The sequence below is a fragment of the Aulonocara stuartgranti genome, assembly GCF_965226115.1.
Source record: "Aulonocara stuartgranti genome assembly, chromosome: 2".
NCBI classification, from domain to species: domain Eukaryota; kingdom Metazoa; phylum Chordata; class Actinopteri; order Cichliformes; family Cichlidae; genus Aulonocara; species Aulonocara stuartgranti.
The window spans coordinates 35,424,834-35,436,946 of NC_138940.1; the positions used below are offsets into that span (position 1 = coordinate 35,424,834).

The 12,113-nt window shown below is 40.1% G+C and overlaps 1 protein-coding gene across 4 annotated transcripts in view; it reads right to left on the reverse strand.

The window, feature by feature from the left end:
• dlg3 (discs, large homolog 3) overlaps positions 1-12,113 on the reverse strand; it is an 81,677-nt gene that overhangs the window by 67,455 nt on the left and 2,109 nt on the right. For all 4 annotated transcript variants that reach the window (XM_082506298.1, XM_082506299.1, XM_082506301.1 and 1 more), the window contains exon 3: positions 2,667-2,752. In XM_082506298.1, the coding sequence (XP_082362424.1) occupies positions 2,667-2,752 (86 nt within the window). The remainder of the gene's footprint in view (positions 1-2,666; positions 2,753-12,113) is intronic.

Below are 12,113 nucleotides of genomic sequence, written 5' to 3' on the forward strand. Positions count from 1 at the left end.
GCACCTCGTCGGGTGTCCATTAAGCAGCTCTCTTTCTCTCCCTTAAACTTCCCACTATGACTGCTGCATCCTTCCAGCAGCTTCTCTCTTTCCAGGACTGTGCCTATAGGCCTCACAAGCAGCTGGGATCCAGACAGTGAAGGATGGGGGAATGGATCAAGAGGCATGTTGCACTGAATTAGAAGCTGAACAGGGTGGATCACAGATGCACAGAGACGAGCTTAGGATGTTGGACTAAAGTTCAAGCCACAGTCATAATTTATGGTTTAGATCCTCTACCATGGGGAGTGACAAAGTTTGAACACATGGCCCTGCAATAAGCAACAATTTATGCTTGAATAATCCAGTGATTTCAAACCAGGGCTACTTTTTTAACTGCCCAGCAAGGGGGAAGGTTGTAAGAAAGGACGGTTAATTTTTAAAAATGACTATTTTTTGGAACAGATGATTGTAAAAGAAAAAGTCTTCTGCTCTGCAGCATCAGTTCAATACAATCAAGTGGATGACAAGTTTAGTGCAGTTCCTCTGTTCAACTGACCAGCCATAATCCAGTTCAGAGTTATGAAAATTTAAAAAAAAAACACACTGACATTAAGTGATTGACTTGGGGGAAGGGCTGTTAAGCATAAAGGAATAATGTTAGATTAAACCTTAGTTCCCATGTTGAATGTTGAATCACTCTCACCTTCCTTTACATAAACCAAAAGGCACTGAAAAAAGTCCTACATGATGTAAAGCCACATGAGGATTCATAAAAACAGCATCAATCGAATTATTGGACTGTGGATGAAAGTTATTATTGATCCCATCACACCAAACACAAAGAGCAGCTGGAGTGGATCAGAAATGTGACGACCATCCTGAGAAAAAATCTATGCTTATTTTTAAAATGAGTCATCTAGGAGGTATAGCGTGAGCCATCAGTTGTCATACATAAATCACCGTTTACAATTTAATGTCTTTTCTACAGAGTTGGCTCTTTTTTGGACTGCTTAATTTATTTGTATAAACCCCATATTGACATATCTCCCTTTTTTTACACTGAAAACTGTGTAACATGGGATCTGGGACAGCACTTAGTAAATAATAAACAGCAAAGAAGCTGCATCAGGCAGCAAATTAATCAGCAGAAAACAATAAACAGAAAAAAGCACTAAAGCTAAATAAACTATGAAGGATCCCCATTTATGGTAAAATGGGTCCTGAGCAAAATTAGGGAATCAGTGTTTCAGTCAGGCAGCTTGGTCGAAGTAAATACTTTATAAAGGTAAATATGGAGATTAAAGATACTATATCTGCTAAAAATGAACTAAGTCTGATCTTATCTGTGGTCTATGTCAAAACAAACAGTCATATGTAAACTCATACGCCTATCGAGTTTGCCATGATGGCTTGTGATGACTGGCAGAGGGAGCAAGTCTGTATTTTCCAGCATACTTCCTCTCTGTAGCTCACCAATGAATTCAAAATCACACATTATATTTTGTAATACATTAAAACTGAGAAAAGCTTTAAAACCAATGTTGAGGGGGCTTTTGTCACCTCTGAAGTATTTTGATGGCAGCTAATGGTCGTCTTTCAACGCTACCAAGACTCCAGTCACCTAAAGGCAAAGTAAGTGCTCATTCAGTTGATGTTTGAGCAGATCTGAAATCATCTCCTAATAATCTATCACTAAACTGCTCCACACTCACAAGGTGAAATACAGTCTTGGTTTTACTAAGCATGTTAATTAGCTGGATTAAACGACAACAGTGTCTTTGAAGAGTATTTCAGGCCAGTGTAATTGTATTAGTCTGACATTTCAGTTCAAGAATCTGGTTTCTTTGCTTAAAAGAATGAAAGCTAGCCATTGTGCCTCAAATTACATTTTTTAAAATTACATTTAAAAATTTGGTGCTGAAATTGAAATCATGTTGTGCCGGTCCAGCCTGCGTGGGGACTCAAACTGCAAACAAATGTGTAGGCACACTCATGTCGTCATTATTATACAGACGCTATAGCATATCTCTCTTGGCTACAAAGAAAAAGAACAAAGGCCATTCAGCTAATGAGTTATTGAAGTCAGCCAAAGATCAATTTCATTAACATTTTGGCATAGCTCAAGGAAAGTTGCAAAGCAACATTAAAGCACACAAGTGATATCAAGTGAGCAGTTCCAACCCATCTAAAGGCCATTAGGGGATAAGTGACAAAAAAGTGTCTGTATATAACCAGAATGTGTGGATTTGTTTTACATCACTTGCCTCCACGATGCTGTACATTTAAAAACATTTAGGCCTACATAAAATCTCCCTTCATTCTGCGTCCCACACTAAAAATATTCTAAATAACCATGCGACTATAAACACTTGTTATAATGACAGGACTGGCTGACTCCCACTGATGAGCAAATGGTAATCAGCGCTCTTTTGACTCTGTCTAATTTCCTCTTCTCCCTCTACCCATGGGTGCCCCCGTCCAACTTTTTCTCTGTCTGACACTCACTCACCAGGTTGAAGTCATAGCTACTGTGACTCATGGTGACATGTTATCCGTGTAGGAGTGCGAGGGACACAGGTAATGACATCTAGCGTTGCCTACTGAGTAACAGCAAAGTGCACAACAGCACGTGTGAACATTAAGCTTATTTTCTTGAAATATATAATGTAAAGCAGGAAATTTACCTCCCACACATCGCGCCTGTTGTCTTCTTTCACAACAGTTTGTTCTGTGTTCAGTTGCAAGGTCACCTCGTAACACTCTTGAATATCTGCGAGGAAAAGAAAACTATAATAAGCATTTTTTTTCCCTTTACTTGGACCACAACAAACATTACAGCAAAAGACTTTCTTTTTTTTACTTTGTCATCTCTACATCTTTGTAAGTTCTCAGTCGTCTAACTGCTTTGGATGCGTTAAAGAATCCGCCGATCAATCACCGGCACTTGGGGAGAAGTCTGTTTTTTGTCCTCAAGGGTACAGTTGGTAAAAATGTGGGGGTGGGAGTCGTCTGTTTACATGGAAGCTATGTCTCCATATTTGCAAGTGTTCTTCTTATCTTCTTGCTGAACTACATGACTCAGGTACTGACTAAGTACATCATCAAGTCTGTGTCTAACATTATAATTTATCATACTACCTGACAAGAGTGTGTCACAAAAAAAGAAAGAAAAACATCCTGCACGTTGTTATTTGTCAGTGTCACAGATCACTTACACGACACGTGATTTTAAGATCTCTTTGCTTTGAAACTCGGTTTTACGCCAAGACTTCTACACATATTAACGAATCAATACATGTAGTTCACTCTAGCTGACTGATGGGACAATTTATAAACTCTTGCATTAGCAAATTTGGCCACTTCAACACATGAGCATCAGAAAGGGACAAAAACAACTCGATATCACAGCAAAGCATGTAACCCTGGCCCACCATGTGGATGTCATGCTTTGCTTCTCCTAAGTGTGAAATAGGCGCGCATGCAGAAGTTGCAGTACCAGGATGCTTTACTGTTATGTTGGGTTGGGAAAAAAATATGTGATTTAACTGAATTTGAATCTGTTATGGTTGCTGGACTGTGAGTGAGTGTTTTATAAACTGACGATCTACTGGGATTCCCCACACAACCATCTCTCGGGTGGTCATCTTTACTGAGTATGGTCTGAAAAAGAGAAAATATCAAGTGAGCAGCAGTTCTCTGCCAAAGGTCAGAGGAGAATGGTCAGAGCTGACAAGTAATTCAAGAAACTCCTGGTTACAACCAAGACAACGCTAATATAGTTATTATTCAAGGATAGTGTAACCATGGTAACCATCTTTGATTAGCATGTACTAACATGACAGCTAAACATAAAGAACAGCTAATAATAACGACACCGTAAAGCCACCAGTGGTGCTAATAAAAGAACTTAGGAGCATTAATGTCTATATCAGATTTTCCCCGGAGCCACACGAGTTCTTTTTTCTAGACTTTTAGGAAACAGGGATCCCCCAAAACTACATGCATGGGCAGGGCTAATCAAGCATTTGCCATTAATTGTTAGGCAGCATGAAATTCAATCAAAAGTGAGTAAGTCTCAGCGCACTCTTTAACTCCTCCCCCCTTCTTCTGAAGTCTTCTCATCACTTCTTGGCCCATGTCCCACGGTCAGCCGCTGAGTGGCAGCCGTTTGACAAGAATGCGCTGAGACAATTTTGCTGATGCCAAGTGAGCGCCTGGTTACTGCAGTGTTGACATAAAGAGGTTGCAGAAGAGTTCATCAACTTCGCACAGTTCACTGTCAGGACAAAAATGGGCTGCAAAACACTTTGGAGGTGAAACGTTTTAAACATGTCTTTCAAGAATGTGCACCTCTTATTGAAACGGGGACTCAAAGTCTATGTGCATGTGTGAGACGGAGAGACAAGAGTCAGTATGTCCCAACAAGACGCTGTAAGAACAAAAGTGTAAGAATGGAGCATGTGACTCATCACTGTGTCTGAATGTGGAGGAGTGAAGCCATGTGTGGGCAGAGCAGTTTGATGACCAGCTGACTAAAGAGCAGCCTCACTTACACAAACTCTTATGCACATGCAGACACGCAAACATGCTGTGGGCCTACCTGCAATAACCTAATTCCATATAGATGCAAATATCCACAGTCACGCAAATGAGCCTCCTTACTTTACCTCATTATTTTCTACACATATTGTAGTACGCCACACTGTCACTGTGTTTATTATCTCTCTGTGTTATATAAGCATCCCAATAGTGAATGGATACAGTGCATGCAACATAACTAAAACGTCCTCAGCTTAATTCCAGCTGAGAAACCGACTGCATTTTACACCCCGCCTCTGACTGCTTGTTTTCCAGTCTTCCAGGTCACTGTCCAATAAAAGAAAAAAATGCCTAAAGACAATCATTTGAAAAAAAAAAAAAAAGGTATCCTCATATCCCCACACAGAGTAGTTGCTGAAAATTTATTGTTACTGATGGTTGAGCAAAATTTTTATTTAAAAGTGACTTCTCTCTACCTGAAAAGTCTAAATCCAATACAAGATCAACTCTTATAGTAAAGAATTTTGCTTTGCATCTGTGTCTGCTGGTCTGGGTGTTTTAGAAACTGCTGATCTACGAAGATTTTTGTGCACAGCTATCTCTAGGGTTTATAGTCCGAAACGGGGAAAATATCCAGCGAGCTGCAGTTCTCTGGGTGAGAATGCCTTGTTTATGTCAGAGGTCAAACAAGAATTGTCAGACTCCTTGGAGCCGCTAGAAAGACAACAATAACTCAAACAAAACTTGTTACAAACAAAGTATGCAGAACTGCACCTCTGAACACACAACATGTTGAACCTTGAAGTAGATACAACAGCAGAGGATCACAGCTGGGGCCACTCCTGTCAGCTACAAAGAAACAGAAAAGAATATTGGAAAATGTTGCTGGGTGAGAATTTGTCATAAACAACACGTCTTGTATCAGTGGTATCCTCCTAACCTGAACATAACAAAGCACAATCGGCTTCCACGGTCATCAGGTTTCAATTCATTGCGATGTGGTGGAACAGGAGACTGACATCATGTATGTATGGTCAATATGGACCAAAAGCTCTGATAGATGTTCCCCAACCTTGTTGAACCTTGTGAGTTCTGAAGGCAAAAGGGAGTCCAACCTGGTACTATCAAGGTATACCCCAATAAAGCATCTGGTTAGTGCGAGCTACTGCTGTACTCAAAAAATATTCAAGCCCAAAAAGGGCATGAATATTTTCCATGTCAATTTTCCAATTAATTTTATACATCAGTGTAATGTAAAACATAAAATTCAATGGAATCTGTTCTGATCTGAATATGTTTCTTAATGAATATTTATATAACTGAATAAAACTATTCATTTCTGTTGCGTTTTATTCGAAATAGATGTTTATGAAGGTAAAGAATCATTTGTTGACTTTATATAGCAGGCAGCTATGCCACTTTCTACCTTTTAGCTGTATAAAGCTAATCTAAAGATGGAATTTAGGAAGTGAAGCTAAAGATAGTCATCAGCTTAAATTCAAACTGAAGACTACCACCTGACCTTTGACCTAACCTCACAGAGACATTGGACACCACAGGCTGCCATGCACAAGCTAGGATAGACTTTTACTGTGAGCTGTAAAAGGCCTACTTGTTCATGCACTTGTATATTATTCTCACACAATCTTTGACAAAAATACACACAATCGTTTTATTTTGAAGACGCCTCATGACATAAAATAACCAAATATCTAAGCAGCAGGTCGTGTAGAGATCTACTGTGACACAAAAACCCAAACAAACATAAATTACTCAAGGCAAAAGTCTAAATTTTATAGGGTTATCAAATGTCACTTCCTGAGCAGTACTCAGCTTTCTAACATATTCGCTCATCTTTCTTTCCAGTACTGTCTCTCACACATTCATGTTTTTTTCTTCCCTTGAAGATACAGCCACAGTACCTTTAACTAATAGACAGACTGTGTGCCAAACTGCACAGAAACAGCTTAAGTGTTAATTAATATTAAAAAAAAAAAGTGTAACTCCACTTGTGTTCCTGCTCCAGTTCTACAGAGCTAGATAGATGCTGAAGTACTGAAACCACAACTTTACTGACATCTGCACACAGGATTTTAGGAGTTGCAGGTATAGGACAATCAGGTGACACAGGAATATCAGGCTGCTTATTTACAAATATCAAATAGTTTGAAGTTATTGTGTATTAATACTTTTGGATTTCAACATTAAAATGTATACAAATGCTAAATGGAGTCAATTACTTTTTAAATAAAGTCAAATCTGAAACGTAAAACTAATGCAAAGCCATCACTATAATTCTTACTGAGGAGCTTAGATTACAGGAAGTCTCTGCGCCAGGTGGAAAAAGATCCGAGAGACTGAGCCGCCAGTATTGCTTAATATTTTTCCTGACTACTGATCCTGTCAATGACACAGATCCGGCAAAGATGCATGGTTTAAAGCAATCATCTGGTTCATCTAGCTCAACAAAGGCTCTCAGAAGAATTCCCTTTTTTTATCAACAGCTTTTACTTGCCTTGTTTGCTGAGGTTGCTGCTTTTACGATTGAGAGACAGACAGACAGCAAAGGCATGCCCTGCTTTATGACAGTAGTAACATTGTTTCTCTGGCTTTGGACTTGGTGGACCACCTTTAGCTTATTGGGGCTAAAATGCAGCATTTTTCTACGTATGCTCACAGTTGGATCTTTCACATTTACTCACACAAATACTCTTGTAGGTCAAGGCAAATTTCTGCAGCAGAACTTTAGCCTGCTGTAGGGTGGTTACATTTTATTCATTCAAATGTAGCACAATCTGCTCTGAGACACAGCTCTCGAACTGTTCAAACAACATCAGCTCACTTAGTGTTTGAAAGCCAGTAACTTTGCTTGGTACATCCCATCTGTCAAAGCAAACTTAAAAATTGTTTGAAAAGAGGTTCTCTTCATTTTACAAGAGAGCAGCCTCGGGTACCAACTCTGGTACCTTTAAATTTGTCGTATATGATGCTATCTTCAGTTGAGGGAGCTGCACAAGCCTCTTGTGCCTTATCAACCAGCTTGTAGTGAAATGGAAGAGACCAAAGATACTTTGGCTAATGCAAAGCAACAGCAATGGAAGCACAAAAATGAAAGAAGGTCTCTGCTTCAGTTTCCTGAAACCGAAGGAATAGACCAATAGTCTTACTCACAATGAAGAAGAGAGATGAGGAACAACAGAAGGACCAGTAGTACCTTCTTGACTTTGTTAAGGAGGCACAGAAAATGGCTCAGTGTTACTCTTTTGACACTAACTCAAGCTGGAGGATCCTGATATTCTAAAACTCAATTTCCCTTTGGGATTAATAAAGTTTCTCTGATTCTGATTCTAATAGCAGCCTTCAATCTTACGGCAGTTTAATTTGAACTCAAGCTCATCTTTACATGTATTGTCTTTTGCCTCAATTTTAAGATGGGCTAGGTGCATTAAAGCATAAATAAACTTTAGACAAAGGTGAACAATCAAGAGAAAATGAGGCCCGAAGCCCCTGCTGAGACCCTGAGGTGAGCAGCAGCTTCACCGGCCTCCTCCCCCACCCTTTCTAAGGAGCAAACCATTCTGTCCACCATTAGGAACAGCAGACTTAAACTCCTTTTCTGTAGTGCATTCTTTCTAATGGTCGACAAGGGACAACTGGTTGCAGATATCAGCTTGAATGGGTACATTCTAAGAGAAAATAGCTATGCTGCTGCCTTGATTGAAAACCTCAGCGAGTCCTTTTATAGTTTTGACATAGTTTATGATTATGGTAGATGGTTAAGGCCAAAACACTCAACTTGAGGCTTCAAAATGTAGGAGCACAAACTAACGAATGTCCACCTGTCTATGTATTTAAGAAAAGTACCGGTAAGTTCAACCTTGATTAAATCTTGAAAAATATTAGTTTAGTTAAGTTTTGCAGGCCATGCTTCAGCTGCATCTTGGACACCTGGCTTGTTTTCACACAGCTAACACTTCTAATTACATCACTCATCTATTTTTGGCAGAGTTAACAAGTGAGAGAAAGGTGCTCAATCACATCTTGAAGTGTTCTGAGATCAGGATTCACAGACACACTTCGTACAGGGCTTTCGCTTTTTTCCACTTCAGCGACCTTCCAAACAAAGTTAAAAAAGAAATCGTTGAACTGTTCCAACCCTCACAGACCACATAAATTCCTGACCATAAAACACAACACACAATCCAGACCAGAAGTCTCTTTCACAGGACCGATTTCTGGGTCTATTTTGGGGCGTCTGGTCGAAAGCTTTTTTTGTCACAGTTTAAGGGGGTTTTCCCGCATTTCCCCCCTCATCCACAGTCCTCCAAAATATCTGCATGCATGATCGGTGCATTGCAGGCCTCTTCTTTTTGTCATGTACCTATTTAATTAGACTGACATCATCTCTGTACTTCCTGCCTGGTTGAATCACAAACAAAAAAAGACAGTGCCCCTGGTTCTTTACATGATGATGAGCAACCCACTGCTCACCAGAGCAACACATTGACAGAAAACTAGGTCACGGTTTTAAGGCAGGGCAAACAATTCCCTCCCTTGTCGCTGTTTAAATGAAATATTCCCCAGGAATTTAGGCTCCACTGTAATTGAAAGTGTGTCGGCCTGTATGTTTGCCCCAACTCACAGCGAGCAGCACCCCGTGCTCCCCACTGTATGTTTGTACGTTGGAACAAAAGGGTAGATGCGCAGTTAAGGCAACCTTTGTTTGTGACTGTGCAGCCATGCTGACATCCAAATGGATGAACGCTGAACCTTCCCACGGGACGTGCAACACCTCTTTACTTCCCGCAGAGTATCAAAGTTAAAGAAACTGTAAAGACAGAATACTTTACTATGCATCAATTTCTTTAGAGTCTGAAAATGGCAGATTTTCAGACTCAGGTCTTTCATCTCTTCTGAACAACACAGTCCCTGCTCCAGAAAATTTCCTCCCACCATTAGACTAAATGGCCCATATGAACCAGTTCACATGGCCCTGAGCATGTGAAGGCAAACACAACAGGAGCGGATAAGAGGATGAGTAATGTTTATACTGCACTGTATTCCTATTAGTGCTATGAACCGGCTGCTCTTCCACTCCGCCTGCACTGATGAGAACCACATGTTGAATGAGGGGCCAGTCTTCTTCAACCATTCACCTGAGACACAGCGACCAGACGGCTCTTCTACTTCTTCTACCCTCACACATTGTGCAGATGGTCCAGAGAGCCAGGACGGCCTGGAAGAGGCTCGCATGGGAGCCTAGAGCTATTTATTTTCCTGTCGGCCTCAGGCTCGGCCCTGATTGAACATTCTTTGCGAGGAATGTTTGGAATCCTGAAAGCTAATCCTCTCCGAGTCTCCCTCACCTCAATAAATAATAAAATACATTAGATCTGATTTCAGGTTGATTACATTAAAACAGTGCATGGTCAAATGTCCACTAATACCTGGAGAAATGGTCAGTAACCACATGGGGTTTTTTGGTGACTTTCTCTCTCAACTTTAGGGTGATTTTTTTAACAAGTTAACCAAGTTCAATAGCTTTGGTTAGCATTCTAACAAAAGGGTGACATCTATCCAGTACAAAGTAACACATTACTGTAATCACATTACCATTTATGGTAGCGTGGAATGGTAGCAGCACAACTGTAAAGTGCAAACTGCATTCAGGACAGAAGTAGTTTCATTATGTCGTTCAGTTCATAATAATTTAAAGAGCTTGGAAAGAAAGTGACTGGATTTCTTTAAGTTTCGTGAAGATGCTTCTTCAGTTCCAACAACCAAATGGTGGAGAGTCCCAGGTAAACCCTACTTGGCGTTGTCTCTTAAGAGGGTCGTTGAACTACTGTTGATCATGTGACTCATCACATGAGCCAAGGTGCAGGAAAAGAACCAAAAAAGCTGATGTTGCTAGCACAACATTAGCTCTTTGCAAACATCTGCACAGACAGCATGCTAATCCAAAGGTAGAGAAGAACCCTGAATGATACTAAACCTCCACCCAGCAGCTACAGGCTGATCTTCAGTAGGGAACAAAACGAGTAAAGAGCACTAAGGCTTGCAACATTGTAGCCTCGATGCAAACCAGTGGTGTCATTAATATAAAGCCACTAAACTGTGCAATCAACAGTTATTTCATTGTGATGAAAAAACCCCAACTGCATATTTAAGCCTGCACCAAAGTGCAATAAACTTTTAATCCCTAAACTCAGTGAGTATGGATAAAAAAATCTTTTGAGACTCAAGAAAACATCAGTATCTACAGACAATTTCAGAGGTTATCGTCAGCACAAGCATGATAGACTTCTTGCAATCAGTGCATCAGATTAAAAGCAAGTATTTCAATTGCTTTTCTTCATGTGTTACACGTTGTGATTGACTTAACAGCACATAAAGGCAACACCGGTTACATTTAGATCCATGATTTGTTGGAGAAAGACACAAACATTCTAGTTTTACTTTTGTACACCTCAATGGTGGACTGAATTTGTATTTTATAGCTTTTCACTACAATTTTAAACACAAGGTCCAAGGAGATGTCAGTGCAAGTGACACAACATCTAACCAAGTCAAGAAAACTCTTGATAAGGTGCGTGTATCATTATTAATATATGCAATCGTTAGATGCCTTCATGAATGGAAATGCAAAGAGTTTACAACAAGATGCAAACCCAAGAACAAGAAGAGGAAATTAGACCTGTCCAGGAATCACCTAAAAGAGCCTGCTGAGAAAATCTTAGGAGATGAATGAATGAAGATTACCTTGTGCCAAAATGATGGGAATAGAAAAGTATGCATAAGGAGAGAAACAACTCCTAATCCAAAGCAAATCACGTCATCGGACACACATGATTGAAGCAATTTTATGGCATGGGCATGTATGGTTGCCAGTGAAACCAGGTCACTGGTGTTTACTGATGATGTGACTCCTGATAGAAGCAGAAGGATGAATTCTTCAGTATACAGGGCTACACTCTCTGCTCAGATCCAATCAAATGCTGCAAATGCTGCCAATCCCACAGAGCTTCACAGTGCAAATTGAGCCTCTGAAAATGAGGGACTACATATTCTTTTTTAAATTCTCTACTTCCTAAACCATTCATGCAAACTCAGTCACATTTTTATGGTTCTATCCACCATTTGCTCCAGCCTACATTTTTAGAAACCATTCAAATGAGACTTAACAACTCATTTGGTCTTAAAATGTGGACTCTGGGTGATGAGGTACAACAAATTAGTCTCTATAATGAGCCCCTTACCTTTGACAAGACGCAAAAAGAGCAATACATTTTATCTTTATGTTTAAAGGGTTCATCAGTCAGCACAAGAAAGTATACCTTAAACTCCCTTCAGTATACATCATTAGCAAAACGAGCCACACCGTATCATTTTTAACTGCTGCCCGAGTCATAGCCGCCCTTCCCCCCTTAGATCCCCAGCAAAGAAGCAGCAGTGGGTCAGCAGAAGCAATAGCAGACCCAGGGGCAAGCATCATTATAACATGGCTGTGGTAATTAGAAGGACCACTCAACCATTTGCTAAACTGAAGTAATGTGCCTTATCTGCTCTAAAAGGAAGTGAGGATAAGGTTC